The sequence below is a fragment of the Harpia harpyja genome, chromosome 12 (genome assembly GCF_026419915.1).
Source record: "Harpia harpyja isolate bHarHar1 chromosome 12, bHarHar1 primary haplotype, whole genome shotgun sequence".
Classification (NCBI taxonomy): Eukaryota; Metazoa; Chordata; class Aves; order Accipitriformes; family Accipitridae; genus Harpia; species Harpia harpyja.
The window spans coordinates 7,319,838-7,339,351 of record NC_068951.1 but is presented as its reverse complement, the minus strand read 5'-3'; the positions used below and the strand labels follow the sequence as shown (position 1 = coordinate 7,339,351).

General features: G+C 62.4%; 5 protein-coding genes across 5 annotated transcripts in view; 4 read left to right on the top strand and 1 right to left on the bottom strand.

Moving 5' to 3' along the window:
* LOC128149263 (C-C motif chemokine 3-like) overlaps positions 1-12,850 on the top strand; it is a 169,938-nt gene extending 157,088 nt beyond the window's left edge. Inside the window, exons 2-4 of the mRNA XM_052804251.1 lie at positions 11,827-11,980; positions 12,297-12,405; positions 12,592-12,850. Of these exons, the coding sequence (XP_052660211.1) occupies positions 11,908-11,980; positions 12,297-12,405; positions 12,592-12,685 (276 nt within the window). The 5' untranslated portion in view covers positions 11,827-11,907 and the 3' untranslated portion in view covers positions 12,686-12,850. The remainder of the gene's footprint in view (positions 1-11,826; positions 11,981-12,296; positions 12,406-12,591) is intronic.
* Positions 7,146-8,290, top strand: LOC128149261 (C-C motif chemokine 13-like). The gene is made up of 3 exons (XM_052804249.1): positions 7,146-7,271; positions 7,462-7,576; positions 7,749-8,290. Exons 1-3 carry the CDS (start codon positions 7,199-7,201, stop codon positions 7,852-7,854), a joined length of 294 nt encoding a protein of 97 aa, XP_052660209.1. The 5' UTR covers positions 7,146-7,198; the 3' UTR covers positions 7,855-8,290.
* LOC128149262 (regakine-1-like) lies at positions 8,385-10,491 on the top strand. The gene is made up of 3 exons (XM_052804250.1): positions 8,385-9,282; positions 9,744-9,861; positions 10,259-10,491. The coding sequence occupies exons 1-3, from the start codon at positions 9,210-9,212 to the stop codon at positions 10,353-10,355; spliced, it is 288 nt and encodes a 95-aa protein (XP_052660210.1). The 5' UTR covers positions 8,385-9,209; the 3' UTR covers positions 10,356-10,491.
* Positions 12,851-14,391: 1,541 nt separating the features above from the next.
* Positions 14,392-17,257, top strand: LOC128149166 (PHD finger protein 7-like). Its single transcript, XM_052804033.1, has 10 exons — positions 14,392-14,578; positions 14,723-14,959; positions 15,145-15,236; positions 15,324-15,425; positions 15,733-15,857; positions 15,946-16,108; positions 16,228-16,334; positions 16,462-16,575; positions 16,819-16,937; positions 17,085-17,257. Exons 1-10 carry the CDS (start codon positions 14,392-14,394, stop codon positions 17,255-17,257), a joined length of 1,419 nt encoding a protein of 472 aa, XP_052659993.1.
* Positions 17,258-18,279: 1,022 nt separating this feature from the next.
* LOC128149135 (C-C motif chemokine 3-like) lies at positions 18,280-19,307 on the bottom strand. The gene is made up of 3 exons (XM_052803983.1): positions 19,150-19,307; positions 18,725-18,833; positions 18,280-18,538 (listed from the first exon to the last, which is right to left on the bottom strand). Exons 1-3 carry the CDS (start codon positions 19,220-19,222, stop codon positions 18,445-18,447), a joined length of 276 nt encoding a protein of 91 aa, XP_052659943.1. The 5' UTR covers positions 19,223-19,307; the 3' UTR covers positions 18,280-18,444.
* Positions 19,308-19,514: the final 207 nt, after the last annotated feature.

The window sequence follows — 19,514 nt, the reverse complement described above, 5'->3', positions numbered from 1 at the left end:
ATTGCTGTCACTTAAAAGGATTAGTCATTAGGGATTAATAGTGGATTAGACACTCCGGAGCATATGGTTTAGACACCGAGGGCGAAGCATTAGCACGCAGCCGAGCAGCGTGGGCAGGGGAGGGCAGCTTGGGGGGCAGCTTGAGGGACAGGCTGGCACCTTTCTGCCCCACTGGCTGTGGCCAAGAGGCAGAGAGTTTCACAGGCACTGGGGCAGGAGGGGATTTCAAGCCCAAAGGAGAGTGAGCACGGACCACAAGGTGGAGGAACCCAGGGCAGGGGGACAAGTCACCACCAGCATCCCCCCCGCCCCAGGGCCAGCCCCTGTGCCCTGACCCTGCAGGGCACCCCAGGCTGGGCAGCCCCCAGCAGCACTGCACTCCCTGAAAGCCCCCCCCCCCAGATCAACCCTGCACATCCCCTGGGAAAGCTCAGTTCCTGACCCCCTCTCTGCAGAAGCTCTCCAGCTCTGTTTGCCAGCCTCAGCAGCCAATTCACCGGAGCCGGGGCAGGGGGGGTAAAGATGCTCTTTTTTGGAACATCCTGAATCACTGAAAAGACTTTTTTGCAGATATTTTTTTGGGGGGTAGCTGTTTCAGAGACACAGCACCCAGGTCTGGCATGAGTTATCCCTCCCCGCTCTCACCCAGCCCCGCAGTGGGGGGCTAGGAAAGCAGATCCTTTCCTTTTGGGGGGCTCCTTCCCTTCCTTCAGGGTCCCTGTGCCCTGATCTCGGGGCCAAGCCCAGCTGCAGGCAGCGCCATGCCCCCCACCACCACCGCTGCAAGCCCCCACGTGCCCACGGAGCAGGGCTGGAGCACATGCAGAGGATGGATCCCTTTGCTCTTAATCTCTTTCTATCTGCTAATTAAATATTGATGGTAGTTAAATATTCATAGAACATTTTGGCTTAGAGTTTTTATCTGTCTTCAGGCAAACGTGAGGTCTTTGATGTGTTATTTTTCTGGTCACCCAAGGTCCCAGAAGCCTCCAGACTTGTCAACACTCTTTTGAGGGTTTTTTCCCCCCCTTTCCACATATGGCTGGTAGAGAGTTTCAATTCTTTCATTGCCAGCTTCTTTTCCCTCTGTATCCCCTTTCGTATGTTTTTTTTCCCAGCATGGAGCATCTCATCTCCCCCTGAGGGATGCCAGCCCTGGGAGAGCTGCTTTCCATCCCCTGCACAACACAGGGAAGGAGAGGACGGCCAGCGGCAGTGATGGCAGTGCCACGGGATGTGGGGATGGGGCTGATTCTCTCCCTGCTTCCTCTTCCAGGCTCCTGGATTTCTCTCCAGATGATTCCCATGGGGCCGGGGGTGTCTGAGAGCCTCGTGGTGTCTCCAAAGGAGAAGAACCTGAGGCCGTGGGGCTGGCTGAGACCTGCTGCTCTCGGTGCATCTCCATCGGTCGGGAGAAGCCCCGGTGGGTCCCTGCCGGCGGGGGGACCATGTCCGGGCCCCGGGAGCACCCGGGTAGCACCCCAGGCTGGGGACCCCAAGGCGATGGAGAAGGAGCACCATGGCCCGGCCAGGCCATGAGGGGGGATGGCACTGGCAGCTGTTCCTTGGGCAGCACTGACATCTTGTGCCAAATGGAGGAAAAACATCAGCCAAGGCTTGGAGGGATGCAGAAACCCCTCCACTGCTGCTGTGCCCCAAGCTGGCACCCCAAACTCTGCTCTCCCCTCCTCCGCCCAGCCTGGCACTGCCAGGGCAGCCATCCAGTGGGACCAAAGGGCTCCCATGGGCCAGCACCTCACCTGGCTTGTGGTCCAGCCACTGCCATGAGCCCTGAGTGAGCCCCAGGGTCCCAAAACCACCAAGGGCCAGTGGGACCCAGCCCCGCACAGCTGGTGCCCATCCCCATCCATGCTGCCACATCCAATGCTTCTCACTTCTAATTTTCCTCACAGCAGACTCAGAGGGACAGTGGGGAGGAAGGGCTTTCCCACGGCTGACCTGGGAAATATTCACAAAAGTATTTTAGGGAAATTTCCAAAAGCAACTCATGCTAAGGGGAAAGGGTGGCCATGCCGGGGCTGCTGTATGGCCATGCTGGTCCCAGCTCCCCCGGCTCAGAGTGGTGCCAGGGAAAGGATGCACAAGGAAAATACCCCGGCGTGGTCCCGGGACAAATGTATTCATCTTCCGCTGGGTGTCTTTTCCTCCCTGGGCAGGTGGTTTCAGAAAATATGTGTGAAAACTAACAGTCACTAATGCTGCAAAAGCAGATCGTAGCTGCTGATAGCCACAGCCGGGGGAAAAACACCACAGGAACCCAAGGCCGGGTCACGGGGGGATTCGGGGCGGTGCAGCAGAGCCCCCCACATCGCAGTGATGCTGATCTCCATTGCCCATCGCTGCCTCCCCACATCCTGCCAGTGCTGCCCAGCCTTGGGTCTTGTCCTGGAGAAGATCCAGAGAGCCAGCACGTCCCTAGTGTGATTTTTTTTATTATTTTTGACCCCAGCTCCTAGGTGCAGAGGATTTTATGAGCATCTTACTTGTTCTTTTGGTATTTCTTCTTTCTTTTTCCACCATTAAATGCTGCTTCTCGCCTTTTGGGTTGCTGGGAAATTGTGAGGCATGTGCAACCTGCAGAAATCAGGGTGCAGATAAGGAGGCAGATAGTGCTTTGGGTTTATCTTAGTTTTAAACTCTGGGTTTTCAAAGGCCAAGTTTGGGGAGCGGGGCGGGTGGGGAGAAGAGATCACTCAACTCGAGCAGCCCAGCCCTGATCGTAATCTCAAGCAGAGGAGTTTGGTGTGAAATCAGCTTTTCAGCCAGGGCCGTCCCTGTGCGGAGGCAGCCAGGATGCTGGGGGCCAGAGGACACGGGAAATGAGTCAGGCAGCACACGGCGGGGCACACCGGGGACGGGGGAGAGTTCAGCCTGGGACAGCTGGGACAGAATGAAACACCAAGGAACGAGCTGCCCGAACGGCACAACGTGGGTACCGCAAAGCCCCTTTCCCCAGGTGATGGGGAGAGGGACCATCATCCCGGAGGAAAGCTTTTCGTCTTTGGAATCAGCTCTGCCACAGGTGCCCTGAGCCCCCCACCCACAGCTCTGGGTTGAAAACCTTTCCCTTTGGGACTGCTTTCCCTGTTATGGGGACATAGGGCGACCCACATCCCACTGCTTGGCACTGGCAGCCGGGAAAGGCAGGGGGGCTGCCCCGGCACAGCCGCCAGCCAGGAGCAGAGCACAGACTCCAGAATCAAGAGAGGGTTCCAAAACCCCAAAGATCTACATGAAAGCCACATGATGCTATTCGTTTCGCTGGGTTCCCGGTTCCCACAGCTGGGGAGCATCACTACCAGCCTTTCCCCATGCCCAGGTTAGGCGAGTGAGAGCGAGACGGGCTGGTCTGAGCATGGTGATGCAGCTGCAGCTTCTTCCAGCAACGCCTGCGGCGTGTTCACCATTGCTCCCACATGATTAACATGTTTGAAATCGGGGCTTGGCCATGACTTTCCTTGTGAAATCTCCCCTGGACAAGGATGGTGGCATCTGTTCCATCTTATTTCTATGTGATTGCATCTTCCAACAGCAGGAGATGGGCCCATCTCCTTGGTACTGGGCAGTGCCCGGGCGGCCACACACCCACTCCCATCCCAGTGAGCATCTGCAGGGTAAGATGCAGATCCCCTCTGGGTTTTCCAGCCTTGGATAAAAAAAAAAAAAAAACACTGCTTTTGGGGGAAGGTGGTGGCATCTGGGCAGGAGCCAGGCAGGCTCCTCAGGGATGTGGGTGGCAGCCAGGGGATGACTATGAGCCACCTCTTTCTGGGGACAGGCGAGGGTGGACGCATCTCAATATAAACCATCTCTGCAAGCACCTGGGGAAGTCCCGGGTGGCCGGGGCTGGGCAAGGACCTTAAAAAAGGAAACAAGCACGCGCAGGATGTGCATTTAGTGGTTATCTCGCCGTCAGCCCCAGCCAGGTAATGGAAAAGCTGATCCTACCGAGACAGAGATTTAAAAGGGAGAAGAATAAATCAAACAAATCCCTTATAGAAAACAGACCTGACCTGGGAAAGCTGCTTTGATCACATTCATGACTTTGGCTGCCCCGGCTGCAGCAGCCGTCCCGTCCTGCGGGCGCTGCACTTAGATCTTCCTCCCCCGGGGTTATCGATCAGCTGAAATGAGAAGTGCCGCAGCATCAATAAAGCATCTGCATACATGGCTGGAAAAGCAACTCTCACCCAGGGGCTAGCAGCATTTCCAAGGGGGGCTGTGCCACTGAGCCGGCACCCCGGTGTGCCCGGCAGCTCTCTCTGGCAGCCCCAGCAATGCAGCACTCACTCTGTGAGACGAGGCTGGGGCTGGTTCTGAGCACAGAAGGTGATGAAGCACCCACACGCTCCCAGTGGAGGTGGTGGTTTCCCCGGGAGCTGCTTGCGCTTTCTGTTCAGGGATGCAGAGAAGCCTTGGGGAGCAATGCTCGCATGGGTCAGCCATGGGGTGGCCGGGGCCACAGCATCCACTGCTGTCCCCCGGGGGCCGGTGGGATCGGGACATCCTCATCCTGCCCAGCAGTGGAAGATTTGGAGCCCCTGCAAATTTACTGGAGGGAGCAATGAGAGCTCAGCCCCCAGCAGGGTCCCATATGCCTCTGCCAGCCCCCAGATTTGCCACCTTCCCCTGCGCTTCTTGGCAGCAGGAGCAGGATCCGTCCCATATGTTTTGCAGGCGCCGACACCTCCCACTCCTCCCACTCCCCTGGCCCTTCTCCCGCCCCCAGTACTCCCACCATGCCAGGGGTGGCAGGAGGGATGGGGGGATGAAGCAACATTTCCTTGGGTCCCCCACCTGTATCCCCCATATTTCTCGGTGGGATTTTCCCACCCATGGGATTTCCCAGCGAGGGAGGGTGATAAAAGGTGGGGCCGGCAGAACCCCAGGACCCCATGCCACGGCCCTGGGAGAGGTGTCAGGCAGAGATGGAGGCTGGTGGCCTGTTGCCAGCAGCTCTGCTCCTTGCCACACTCTGCAGCCAAGCCCAGAGCCGGAGCTCTGAGTGCTAGCAAGGACCCCCCACCATGAAACAGGGGAAGAAAGGGAGGAAAAGGGTGTTTTTCAGCCCAGACAGCATGCGGGACTGGGGGATGTGCAGGGCCACCCCAGAGCAGAGACTGGATCTGCTCATCACAGCAGTGGGTCTGCCCATGTACCGTGCCCTTCTCTGCATCAAACGTGGGAGGGCTGATGACCTGTAGGGTGAAGACTAGTTTCTCCTAAATTCATCAAGAGCCACAGGAGCACCTGGTTGTGCCTCTGGCCCCTTTGAGCTCCCATGGACATCCCTGGCTCCGGTCCCAGGTCTGTACAACCCAGTAAAGCCCCGTCCTGGCCGATGTGGGGAGGGGAAGGGGAATATTCCTCCTGAGATACAGGCGAGCCCCAGGGACCTTGCGGTGCTCAGGGGCTGCCAGCTCCAGGGGACCAACCAGGGCTGAAAATCCCCCGTGCTCCAAAATACCCCATCTGCAGGGTCCGCTCGCTCCACGGGGCAGACACCAGTGCCGGGGCTTAGGTTGGAGGGATGCTGCAGGTGTTGGGAACGTCATCCACGGAATTCCCCAGCCTGATGTATCCCAGTATTTTGCATGGGAGTCTTTAAAAGGGGCCTTTCCCCATCCAATAACTCTCTTTTGTTTTCCTTGCGCTTCTGTTTCATTTTCTTATTGCAGGGAATATTTTTACCCTTAGGAGGCTACATTTACCCCGGCTGGGCCAGGAGCTCCTCACTGCGTGGGGGTAAGAAGGAGGATAAGAGGGAAAGGATGGATCCAGGAAGGGAAAAGCAAGCCAGGCAGCTGCACTGGATTGGGATCAGAGCGATCCGCTTTCCTCCGCTCCCCAGAGTCTCCCCAAGGAGAGATTAAATGGGAGTTGGGGTGATGACGGGAAGGTGCTCTGCTCTGCCAGCCAGGCACGGAAACATGAACCCCCCCTTGTCCGCACCCGCCAGCCCTGGGGCATCGCCCAGCCCCGCTTGCTGCGCCCAGCTGTTACCCAGCACGCGCGGCCCAAAAAATTGAGGCTGATTTCTGGGAAATGGCTTTGGAGAAGAGCAAACGGAGGGACACGTGCGGTCCCACCGTGGACGTGACCCCAGTTCCCATCGGGGCAGGTCCCTGCCTGGACCAGCACCCCATGCCCTCCCCAGCTGGGTCTCCATGGCAGGGCTGCACTGCAGCCCGGGGTGGCCAAAATGCCGACAGGGTGCCACCGGCGTCCCCAGCCCTGCGTGGCAGGATGTGGCTGCCCACACAGCCGGGCTGGCGGGGATGCACGTCTGCATCTCCCCACCGCTTCCCACCATCCGCCAGCTGCAGGCAGCTGGGATGAATCCCGGGATTTGCTGGGGCTGGGGGCAGAGGGGGCTTTTTGGGCAGCTGTGGCCTGGCAAAATCCACCGGGGAAGCCCCAAACTGGCCCCTGCCTTTCCCAGCTCAGCACGGCCAAGAACATGAGCTGCTGCTTCGGTGCCGGGGGGGGGGGGGAAGCGGAGCCACCTGCCCAGCCTTTCCTGGCCCTGACAGGCCCCAAACACCCCTAAAACTAGCACAGAGCCGTGTACGTGCCTGGTACAGCCAAACAGAAGCTGTTTCTCTATGGCTTTTTATTTAGGGGGGAGGAGGTATGTGGCTGCTTGTCCCCTGGGCTGGAATGCAAAACGATAGGATGCAAAACTTTGGGGTGCAGGGGGAGGACATGGACTGTCGGGAGCGTGTGCCGCTGCTGGGGACCCTGCAGGGTGCTGAGCCCTGTCCTGATCCCACCCAAGGGAGATGCCCCGACCCTCTCGCCCACCCTGGGGCTCCTGCCATGGGGCATGCAGCCTGCCCCAGGGATGGGGGTGCGGAGCCAAACTTTGGGAGCAACCACCAGCCCTAACGCTGGAGGCAGGAGCTCAGGAAAAATCCCAAGTCCATCAGGGGCCAAAAGCACAGCCCGGGAGCAGGTTTCTCCCTTCCCAGGGCTGTGCTGGGAGGGGATGAGTATTGTTCACCCTCTGTGCTTTGGGACGTGGCAGGGGACCAGGTCCTCCCCCTGCCCCCACGTAACTGCTGGCCCTGGGGGAAGCCAGCCCCGCTTCTCCCCCATAAAAGCAGCCCGGCGGCCCTGACCCCAGCAGACGGCAGCTCTGCCCCGGCACCGCTGAGCAGTCCTCCCACAGCCCAGCATGGCGAAGACAGCCGGGGTGGTCTGCGCCCTCCTCCTCCTCGCCGCGCTGTGCTGCCAGAGCCTGGCTCAGAGTGAGCACTGCCACCCGCTACGTCCCAAGGGGCTGGGGGACAGGGACAGCCCCCAGGGCGTGGGGATGGATTTGCTTCCCGCATGGGGTGCAAGGGGGCTCCCCGCAAAGAGCCGCCGTGCCCATGGCGGGAGGGCTGAGATGGGAGGTGGGGGTCTCCAGGCTAAACCAAGCTTGCACTGTCCCCCCAGGAGCCCCAGCCATGCCAGACAAGTGCTGCTTCAAATTCCAGACGAGAAGGATCAAGAGAGACAACGTCGTCGCCTGCTACCCCACCAGCCCTGAGTGCCCACACGAGGCTGTGATGTGAGTACCCTAAACCCAGCCCTGGGGATAAAGCCCCTCTAGACCCTGCCAGACCCCGTGCCTTGCTTTGGTGGGTCCAATCCTGATCGTCCGTGCCTCCGAGACCCTCGGAAACTCAGCACTGGTGTCCCCGTACCGCCACCCTGCTAACTCCGTCTTTTCTCTGCCCCAGCTTCAGGGTGAGGAGCGGGAAGGAGATCTGCACCCAGGCAAGCAGGGCCTGGGTGAGGAAGTACCAGAAGAGCTTCCAAGTCAGCTCCTTCTCCATCCCCAGCTAGCAAAGCGGCTGGAGGCAGCACGGGGAGTCCTCTCCACGGGGAATGGGACACCGCGAAGGTGATGCCTTCGCAGAGGTGGCTGCAGGGACACCACATTTGGATATAGCAGCTCATCGGGGACATCCTCCCCATCACGCTGTGATGACCCTCACCACCTCCCCGAAGGCAAAGGGCCTTTGCCATTCCCGGCATCCCACCGGGATGGGGTGTGCCGACCCCGTGGGGTGCTGGGGTCCAGACCCACTGCCAGCCCCCATGCTTTCAGCCCTGCTTTGCATGCAGGCAGCTGTCTGTACCCCTCACAGGCAGCAGCAGCGTGCTGGTGAGGCTGCACTCGCCGGCCTGACAGCAGCAGAGGGGTTAAGGGGGAGCAGCTCCACGGCTATTTTTTGTACGAGACACTGAAAGGAATTAAACGTGATCTCACGCATGCAAACATCTGTCTGTGCAAGTGTCTGGGGAGGGGGCTGATCCTGCTGCCAGCTTTCCTACCCGGGTGTTAAACCACATCTGTAAGTGCTGGGGTCAGTCAGGAGCTGGGAAGAGCCGAAGCCCCAACCATGTCTCTGTGGGGGGGTCCAAGGGGGTGCATGAACCCAAACCATGTCCATGCGGGCTTTGGGGAAAGCCACCAGTGAGAGGGGCAAGAGGCAGGCACAGCCCGTGAGCAGGGGGCTTCCCACGCTCCTCGTCAGCCATCCTAACGAGTGGAGACCCCTGGCCCAAATTCAGTCAGAGCTGCCCCTTGGGGGTGCCTGGTCGGGCCCCACCGACAGCCCACACTCTGCGGATGCGAGGAGGAGATGTGATGGGCACTGCCGCTGTGACCGGCACCGTCATGGGCACAGCCACTGCAATGGGCAGCCAGTGATGGGTCTCAGGGTGGGCTGGGGCGAGCCCGACCACCGCCGAGCCACTCACCCCTGTGCAAAATTGCAAGAGAGGCATCGCAGCTGACAATGGGTGGTTTTTGAAAATAAACTCGCCCCGGGCTTTGGCAAGTGTGAGCATCATCCTGTGTGGTTTGCTGGCGGCAACAACCAAACCCAAAATAGACTGCCAGCCCCAGTGCATCACCAGTGGTGCAGAGCTGCCGGCTGCTAGCCACACTTTCCAGCAGCCCTCAGGTACCGCAGGGGCTGGAGGGGCCAGGAGAAGGAATTTCCATTCACCACTTGCCCTTTATCAATATCTCCGGGCGGTTCTTTCCCCGGGGAGAGTCCCAAGCTGTCATGGAAAGCCTGGCCAGCAGGTATATCACGCCGAGGTGCAGGCAGGAGAGTCAGCTAGCTCTTGGTGGCCTCGAGTCAGTAAGAGCTGCTGGCTGTTGGCACTGACCAAGCCCTGGGTTGGACATGAAGGTCTTCTCCTTGGCCCTGCTCACCCTGCTGCTGGCGGCAATCTGGACTGGAAGCCAGGGTGTCTCCTGTAAGTACTGATGCCGAGCCTTTCCCCATCACTGCCGCAGCGCCGGCCCCGGCTCCTCCGCTGATGGGGTTTTAGGGGGTTGGGGAGGGGGACAAGAGCTTCAACTCCTGTTTCTGCTGTGGGTTTGGGGAGCTGAGGGGCATCACCAGGGGGCTGAGGGGCATCACCAGCTGCTCGAGCACAGGGCTGTCCCAGTCCTGTTCCAAAGGAGCAAAAATAGGCTTGGGGATGGCTTCAGCCTCGGTACCCTGGCTGGTGAGCTCAGTAATAACCCCCATGGGCAGGGAAATGGGGGGCTCCTACCCTGGAGCAAAGCAACACTGCTGGGAATGCACAAGGGGGCCCCTCTTGGGGGGGGGGGGCAGGAGAGTCCCCACAGGAGCACCCACACCCCTCGGGGCAGCACCCACACCTCTCGTGCCAGGCATGGGAAAGCACCAAGCCCTCTTGCCTCCTCTCAGTCCGCAGTTCCTACAGCGTGTGCTGCTACCAGAAGATGTTCTTCTGGCAGAAAATCCCTGCCTCCTCCATCAAGCGCTACCAGAAGACGCCTTCCCACTGCTCCCGCAAGGCCGTGCGGTGAGTACACCTGGCCCCCATCCAGCCTTCCTCCCCGGCATCCCGCTCCTCACCCTCGCCCGCCCACCTTCCCTGCCAGTTGTTCTGCCTTTGGGGATCCCTCAAAACGAGCCACCCCCAAAGGGTGCCATGGGTGGGGGTGCCCTGCCCTGGCTCTTTGCAGATGCACCCCCCCCCTCCTTGACACTTTATCCCAAATAGCCCCAAAATCCCCCATTTCAGCTGCCAGCCAGAAAAATGGGAAGGAAGCCGAGGTTTCAGAGATTGCTAAAAATCAGCACTTTGGGAGGATGCAGGGGGCAGGATGCTGCAGGCATCCCCAGGCTGGCAGGGGATTCCCAGGGCACGGCCGGATCCCGCACCCCCCCAGCTAACGCAGCCCCCCTCTCCCCACTAGCGTGGAGCTGCAGAATGGGAGGAAGATCTGCGTGGACCTGGAGCAGAGCTGGTTCCAGCAGTACCTGCAGAAGAAGTTGACCAGCACCTCCACGTGAAGCTGCCTTCCATATAAGCTCTATTTATTTGCATCCCTCAATTATCTGTACGTTCTTGTCTCGATAAGTTATGGAGCTGGCTCCATTCCCTCCCACGCCGCTGCCCACTTCACACTACATCCCTCGATGGGTTTAATAAAATATCTCGTGCTGACCTACAGCTGGAGTGAGACGATATAAATCCTGTGGGAGAAAAGAGGGGTCACATCAGGGCTCAGCATCCCCGCGGGGACCCAGGAATAGTCCTGGAAGCCCCTGGGAGGGCAGGGAAACCCAAAGGGCTGAGGCTGAACCCCTCAGCTCCCCACCAAGATGAAGCAGCCCCTGCCCAGGCGTGGATTTTAAGGATGCCCTAGACAGCTGCCCGCCCGGTGGGATGCAGATTGAGGCAGGGATAAAGGCAGGAGCAGGCTGGCAATGGGAGAAAGATTGGGTTTGGGGAGTTTTAGGGGGGGTTGGGGGTTAGTTTGGTTTTTTTCCCAGACGGATCAAGGGGTTAAACAGGGGTGGCTGCAGAAGGAGAGGTACCTGGAGGTTTAGCACTGTCCTTCAGCCCCGGCCAGACACCGGAGATGGGCACCCGTGGGGGTGGCCCTGCTCATGCCGGGAGGGCTCCAGTTCCCTGGGAATTACCTCGTCTCATGGGCAAAATCCTTGCACAGCCTCTAGATCCTGTCCACCCACTGTGGCAGCAATGGTGTTGGCAAACAGAGGAAATTGGGCCAAAACAGGCCTGTCACTCATGTCAATAATTTCCTTAAAAACAAGAATTTGAAAACGCAGCTGTTTTGGGGCAGATTTCCAGGGGGGCACAAGGAGGCTGGAGCAGCCTTCATCTGCCTGGTTCCCATGAGGGCTCTGGCCACAGAGTGTCGGAGCTAACTCCGTATGCCTGCTGTGACCAGTGGAGCAGGGCGAGAAGTGGTATTTGTGGCAAAACTGGGGCTAAGCTGGGATTTGACTCCTGGCAGTGGTTTTCTGGGGGTGTCCGTGCCATGGCATCTGAGCTGGGCTGGGCCGTCCGTCCGCAGAGCAGCTCCGCAGCCCCCCGACACGGCGATGCTCCTGGGGTTGTGGGAAGGCAAATCCCCGCCTGGAGCTTGCTGGTGGTGCTTCACGGCCGCCTGCTTGGCATTGCCATCGGGGCTCTGGCCACGGAGCTTCGCGCCCCAGCCTGGCTCGAGGCCGGTGGGCTCCTCGCAGCAGCGGCAGGGTCGGTGTCGTGGGGGCTTGGGCTCTGGCCGGTCCCCGCCGGGCACCCAGATGGAATCTGAAAGTCGCAGCCCCACGGCCGGCACTTCCCCTTCTGCGGTTTCCTTGCCTTCTCCGGCTCAGCAAAGCTGGGCGATCCTGACATAATTTCCCCGTTATGATGCGCTCGTTTTTGTTCCCTTGAAATCCTGCGCCCGCCCAGCGGCCGGGGATAAAAGGAGGGCAGCGCTGCAGGGGCCGAGCATCGTGCAGAGGAGAGCCCAGCAGCCCCCCCAGCTCCAGCTCCAGCTCCAGCTCCAGCCCCAGCCCCACTCGCGAACCCCTCGGCCCCCGCAGCACCATGAAGGTCCCCGCAGCCGCCCTGGTCGCTCTCCTCCTCGTGGCCGCCCGCTCCCCGTCCGAGGCCCATCTCGGTGAGTCCGGCATCGCCGCGTCCTGCCCGGGGCGGGGTGTGCCGTCGCTCCGCGGGAGCTGCCGGAGAGCCCCATCCCCGTCAGCGGGGAGCCTCGCGGCTCCGGGGAGGGCTGGGAGCGGGAGACCACCGCCAACGCTGGGGCTGGGGCTTGGGGTCGGGCTGTCCCGGGGGGCCGCCGCCGGGGAACGCGACACACGGGGGGCCGGGGGAGATGGCGCATCCCTGGGGAAGGAGCCCCGAGCGCCGGTGGGGCCGGAGCCCGCGCTCTGGCCCGGGGTCTCACCGGGGCCGTCTGCCCGTCTCTGCCCTCGCAGACGGCGTCCCCACCACCTGCTGCTTCAGCTACCAGCAACGCCCCGTCCCGCGCGGCCTCGTCGCCTCCGTCTACGTCACCAGCAGCAGCTGCACCCAGCCGGGAGTGATGTGAGTGCCCACCGCCGCCCCGCCGGGGGCTCGGGCTGCGACGGCCGGGGCAGCGCCCCGAGGGTGGCCGGGAGGGGGACGGGGACGCGGCCGGGGACGCGGCCGGGGCGCTGCCGGCGGGACCCAGCGCGGGCACCCCGCGGCCCCGGCCGAGCGCCCCGACCGACGCGGGTTTTCTCCCGGCAGCCTGGTCACCAAGAAGAAGAAGGAGCTGTGCGTGGACCCCCAGGCGCCCTGGGTGCGGGCGCACCTGAAGCACTTCCAGGCCCTGAAGAACTGACCCTTCCACGCTGCCACCCACCGTGCCCCTGCTGCTGCCCCCGGCGGGCTGGGCTTCCAGCCCCAGGCACGCGGGAGCGTACTTGAACTGCAGCCGCCTTCAGCGGGAAAGTTTATTTTATTTAACTTATTTAAGTTAAAATAAATATATTTTGCTAAGACAAGGTGTTCTGGGTTTGTGTGGTGGGGTTTTGGTGGGAGGGAGGGGCTGCAGGGGTGGCTCCTGTGAGAAGCTGCCAGAAGCTTCCCCAGCTCCAAGTCGGACCCGCCGCTGGTCACGGCTGAGCCCATCAGTGATGGCAGTAGCTCCTCTGGGATAATAGATTTAAGAAGGGGAACCTGCAGCAGAGAGGGGAGCGGAATGTGACAGAAAGCCCTGTGCAGATACTGAGGTCAGTGAGGAAGGAGGGGAAGGAGGTGCGCCGGAGGAGGGGATGCCCCTGCAGCCCCGGTGAGACGGCAGGCTGTCCCCCCCAGCCCATGGAGGGGAGCGGGGGAGCAGATGTCCGCCTGCAGCCCGGAGAGAGACGAGCCCACGCCAGAGCAGGGGGATGCCCCCAAGACGGCCGGGACTCCACGGGAAAGCCCGCGCTGGAGCAGTCTGTGCCTGAAGGACTGCAGCCTGCAGAAAGGACCCGCGCTGGAGCAGTTCGTGAAGGACTGCAGCCCGAGGGAAGGACTCACGTTGGAGAAGTTTGTCGAGGACTGTCTCCCGTGCGAGGGACCCCACGCTGGAGCAGGGGACGAGTGAGGAGTGCTCCCCCTGAGGAGGAAGGAGCGGCAGAGACAACGTGTGATGAACTGACCCCAACCCCCATTCCCCATCCCCCTGCACCACTGGAGGGGGTAATGTAGAGAATTCGGGAGTGGACTTGAGCTGGGAAGGAGCGAGGCGTGGGGGGAAGGTGTTCTAAGGCATGGTTTTACTTCTCAGTATCCTTGTTTTGATTTGATTTGTAGTAAATTACATTGATTTTGTTTCTTCCCCGAGATGAGCCTGTCTTTTGCCCGTGACCGTAACTGGTGAGTGATCCCTCCCTGTCCTTGTCTTGACCCACAAGCTTTTCTTTATACTTTCTCCTCATCCCACCGGGGCCAGGGAGGAGGAGTGAGCGAGCAGCTCCGTGGTGCTTTGTTACCGGCTGGGCTGAAACCACAACACTAGGGAAAATATGAAAAAACCTTTTATTATGGAAGATCGGCACGTTTGTTGGACACGGGCTCAGAGGGCAGTTGGCTGTCGGGGTGTCCTTCGAGGATCCCGGCCTCTTTTTCCTCAGCCAAAGTGCCGGGAGCCGGGGCACTGTGCGAGGGTCCCTGTGCTGGGGGGCTGGATTATGTGTTGCCTGCAACGGGGGGCACTGCAAGGGACAGGGAGAGGATGAGCACAACAATCCCATGCCACACTCCTTCCCTCCCTGGGTCACAGCCCTGCGTCTGTCACAGGAGCTAGTCTGCTAGTAATGGTCAGCGAAGGCCCCGTCCTCCTCCCAGGCAGCATCCCTGTGGGAGCCGGGAAGCGCTCAGCCCCGGGGCTGGGGGGGACACCCCACACTGGAACCCGGGAAGGCGGGAGGGGACCGGCCGGAGCATCGTGGAGGGAGAGGGAGGCAGCGGGGAGAGCACCGACCTGTCGGGGATTTTGATGCCCAGGCGAAACATCTCCTCCTGGAAGGCGTCCACGTCCTGGCAGAGCGGGCAGCGGAAATGGTGCGGGGCAGAGCGCAGCGCCTGGCCCTGGGGCAGAGGTGGCCTCAGCATCCGTGGCGGGGGGGGTCCCACTTGCCACTCCTGGAGCTGGGTGACAGGGTGAGGACAGGGGTGATCACGTCAGGGGCCGGGGGCGATGCCGCCTACCTGGATGCAGCAGCGGTGGAACCAGGCGCTGGCGCAGGTGGGACAGACCAGGGTGTCGTAGCAGGGCTGCCACGCCACCGCCGGGAGCGGGATGGGGGAGAGGCTGGAACACACAGCACCGGTGCTGTGTCATAAAGCACCCGGGCTGGATAAACACCCTCGGCAACCTCCTCCATCTCAGTGGCACGTTTGGCACAGACACTGGAGGATCAGGATGGTCTTCGACCTCACCAACGACCCCACGCCCAGCCATCTCCTTCGCTGCAGCCACTCACAGTGATGGAGGTGAGGTCCCAGTGCCGCAACAGGGTGCAGCCCCGCCCTGCCCAGTGTCCCGCAGAGCTGCAGGAGGAGCAGGCAGGACCCTCCTGTGCGCCTCCCCCGCCTGTGAAGAAGCGTCAGGTCCCCGAGGAGGAAGGTGAGTGCAGAACATCACCCCAGGCACCTTCCAGTGGAGATTTTGGCCAGTGTCCGGCCATCCAAGCAGTGGCCCCCAGACCGTGGGAAGGTGCTCCGGCCTCTCCCCCATCCCGCTTCTGGCGTTACCCCCACCAGCACCCTGGCACTGGTGCTGGGGGTAACGGTGCGGCTGTGTCCCGGCAGCGTGCGGGCTGTGCCGGCGGGCACACTGTGACCCCGAGGTGGTTGGGCAACTGTGCTGTCAGGATGGGCTCTGCGTCCATGAGAACTGCCTGGTGAGTCCCCGGCGCTCGACACCCCCCGATCCTCAGCCCCACACTGCCGACAGCCCCCGGCACGTGCCCTCTTTCCCCTTCTTGCAGTACCACGCCAGCGGGCTGAGCCAGCGAGGGGCCGATGAAGAAGGCTTCTACGGCTTCCTCCTCCCCGACATCTGGCAGGAGCTGGAGCGGGTGGCACAGAAGGTGAGGCCGGGGGCACGTGTCCCCACCATGGTCCCCATGCCCTGTGTCCGGCGCCGCACAGGTCAGCAGCTCCCAGGGGTGATGCTCTGGCAGCCATCTGCGAGCAACCCCCCAGATCCTCCTTGATCTAAAAAGGTCCATTTCTGTGGAAACTGGGGAGTTGGAGAAGGTAGGCAGCTTTATCAGTGGCCCCGTGTCACCGGCCAGGTGGCCCACCGAAACGTGGCAGGGCTGTGCTGGGCGAGGGCAACCGGGGCTCCCGGGGGGCATGTGGCGCTGACACCGTCCCCCTCCGTGCCGTCCCCAGAGGTGCTGCATCTGCCGGCTGCGGGGTGCCTCGGTCACCTGCCAGCGCCGGCACTGCCCCCGGACCTTCCACTTCCCCTGCGGCAGCGAGCGGGGCTGCGTCTCCCAGTTCTTCGGGGAGTTCAAGTGAGTGTAGCCGCCCCACGGGGCCAGGGCCGGGGCCGGGACCGGAGCAGAGTGGAGCTGGGGCTGAACTGCCACCTCCGTCCCCCAGGTCCTTCTGCTGGAAGCACCGGCCGGTGCAGCGGGTGCGGGCGGTGCAGCAGGACCAGACCCCCTGCCTCATCTGCCAGGAGGCGGTGGCGCGGCGGCCCTGCTACGACACCCTGGTCTGTCCCACCTGTGCCAGCGCCTGGTTCCACCGCTGCTGCATCCAGGTAGGCGGCATCGCCCCCGGCCCCTGACGTGATCACCCCTGTCTTCGCCCCGTCACCTAGCTCCGGGAGTGGCGAGTGGGACCCCCCCGCCACGGATGCTGAGGCAACGTCTGCCCCAGGGCCAGGCGCTGCGCTCTGCCCTGCACCATTTCCGCTGCCCGCTCTGCCAGGACGTGGACGCCTTCCAGGAGGAGATGTTTCGCCTGGGCATCAAAATCCCCGACAGGTCGGTGCCCTCCCCTCTGCCTCCCTCTCCCTCCACGATGCTCCGGCCGGTCCCCTCCCGCCTTCCCGGGTTCCAGTGTGGGGTGTCCCCCCCAGCCCCGGGGCTGAGCGCTTCCCGGCTCCCACAGGGATGCTGCCTGGGAGGAGGACGGGGCCTTTGCCAACCATCACGTGCGGCACAGCTCCTGCGATGCCAGCCAGTGCCTGTGCCCCGTGGGACGGGAGGAGGCGGAGGAGAAGGGGTGAGTGCTGGTGGCCCCGGTCCCCACAGCCCCAGTGAGGAGCCAATTCCTTCATCTCCTCCTTTGGGCAGGGATGGAGGTTCCCTGGGATGCTGAGCCGGGCATGGCTGAGGGTGCGTGCCAGCAGCTCAACCTGGGCTGCTGGGGAGGGGGCCAGAGTGGAGGTGGGTTCAGCACAGTGCCGGGGCTGGCACCCCACAGCTCAGGGGCCTCTGGTGATAGTGGGTCCCGTTGCTCCCCCAGGCCCTGGAGACTTCTGCTCTGCAGCTCCTGTGGCTCCCGCGGGACCCACCAGCTCTGCTCCGCCGTGGGGGAAGACGCTGACTCCTGGGAGTGCGGTGACTGCAGCGACACTGGCACCGGTGAGGGGTGCAGCTGGGGGGACAGGGTCCCCAGGGCCACGTGGCCACCACAGCCAGCTGGGATCTGGGGACAGACGCAGGGCTGTGACCCGAGGAGGGAAGGAGTGTGGCATGGGCTTGTGCTCATCCTCTCCCTGCCCCTTGCAGTGCCCCCCATTGTAGCCGTCGCAGACTCCAGCCCCCCAGCGCAGGGACCCTCGCACAGTGCCCCGGCTCCCGGCACTTTGGCTGAGGAAAAAGAGGCCGGGATCCTCGAAGGACACCCCGACAGCCAACTGCCCTCTGAGCCCGTGTCCAACAAACGTGCCGATCTTCCATAATAAAAGGTTTTTTCATATTTTCCCTAGTGTTGTGGTTTCAGCCCAGCCGGTAACAAAGCACCACGGAGCTGCTCGCTCACTCCTCCTCCCTGGCCCCGGTGGGATGAGGAGAAAGTATAAAGAAAAGCTTGTGGGTCAAGACAAGGACAGGGAGGGATCACTCACCAGTTATGGTCACGGGCAAAAGACAGGCTCATCTCGGGGAAGAAACAAAATCAATGTAATTTACTACAAATCAAATCAAAACAAGGATACTGAGAAGTAAAACCATGCCTTAGAACACCTTCCCCCCACGCCTCGCTCCTTCCCAGCTCAAGTCCACTCCCGAATTCTCTACATTACCCCCTCCAGTGGTGCAGGGGGATGGGGAATGGGGGTTGGGGTCAGTTCATCACACGTTGTCTCTGCCGCTCCTTCCTCCTCAGGGGGAGCACTCCTCACTCGTCCCCTGCTCCAGCGTGGGGTCCCTCGCACGGGAGACAGTCCTCGACAAACTTCTCCAACGTGAGTCCTTCCCTCGGGCTGCAGTCCTTCACGAACTGCTCCAGCGCGGGTCCTTTCTGCAGGCTGCAGTCCTTCAGGCACAGACTGCTCCAGCGCGGGCTTTCCCGTGGAGTCCCGGCCGTCTTGGGGGCATCCCCCTGCTCTGGCGTGGGCTCGTCTCTCTCCGGGCTGCAGGCGGACATCTGCTCCCCCGCTCCCCTCCATGGGCTGGGGGGGACAGCCTGCCGTCTCACCGGGGCTGCAGGGGCATCCCCTCCTCCGGCGCACCTCCTTCCCCTCCTTCCTCACTGACCTCAGTATCTGCACAGGGCTTTCTGTCACATTCCGCTCCCCTCTCTGCTGCAGGTTCCCCTTCTTAAATCTATTATCCCAGAGGAGCTACTGCCATCACTGATGGGCTCAGCCGTGACCAGCGGCGGGTCCGACTTGGAGCTGGGGAAGCTTCTGGCAGCTTCTCACAGGAGCCACCCCTGCAGCCCCTCCCTCCCACCAAAACCCCACCACACAAACCCAGAACACCTTGTCTTAGCAAAATATATTTATTTTAACTTAAATAAGTTAAATAAAATAAACTTTCCCGCTGAAGGCGGCTGCAGTTCAAGTACGCTCCCGCGTGCCTGGGGCTGGAAGCCCAGCCCGCCGGGGGCAGCAGCAGGGGCACGGTGGGTGGCAGCGTGGAAGGGTCAGTTCTTCAGGGCCTGGAAGTGCTTCAGGTGCGCCCGCACCCAGGGCGCCTGGGGGTCCACGCACAGCTCCTTCTTCTTCTTGGTGACCAGGCTGCCGGGAGAAAACCCGCGTCGGTCGGGGCGCTCGGCCGGGGCCGCGGGGTGCCCGCGCTGGGTCCCGCCGGCAGCGCCCCGGCCGCGTCCCCGGCCGCGTCCCCGTCCCCCTCCCGGCCACCCTCGGGGCGCTGCCCCGGCCGTCGCAGCCCGAGCCCCCGGCGGGGCGGCGGTGGGCACTCACATCACTCCCGGCTGGGTGCAGCTGCTGCTGGTGACGTAGACGGAGGCGACGAGGCCGCGCGGGACGGGGCGTTGCTGGTAGCTGAAGCAGCAGGTGGTGGGGACGCCGTCTGCGAGGGCAGAGACGGGCAGACGGCCCCGGTGAGACCCCGGGCCAGAGCGCGGGCTCCGGCCCCACCGGCGCTCGGGGCTCCTTCCCCAGGGATGCGCCATCTCCCCCGGCCCCCCGTGTGTCGCGTTCCCCGGCGGCGGCCCCCCGGGACAGCCCGACCCCAAGCCCCAGCCCCAGCGTTGGCGGTGGTCTCCCGCTCCCAGCCCTCCCCGGAGCCGCGAGGCTCCCCGCTGACGGGGATGGGGCTCTCCGGCAGCTCCCGCGGAGCGACGGCACACCCCGCCCCGGGCAGGACGCGGCGATGCCGGACTCACCGAGATGGGCCTCGGACGGGGAGCGGGCGGCCACGAGGAGGAGAGCGACCAGGGCGGCTGCGGGGACCTTCATGGTGCTGCGGGGGCCGAGGGGTTCGCGAGTGGGGCTGGAGCTGGAGCTGGGGGGGCTGCTGGGCTCTCCTCTGCACGATGCTCGGCCCCTGCGGCGCTGCCCTCCTTTTATCCCCGGCCGCTGGGCGGGCGCAGGATTTCAAGGGAACAAAAACGAGCGCATCATAACGGGGAAATTATGTCAGGATCGCCCAGCTTTGCTGAGCCGGAGAAGGCAAGGAAACCGCAGAAGGGGAAGTGCCGGCCGTGGGGCTGCGACTTTCAGATTCCATCTGGGTGCCCGGCGGGGACCG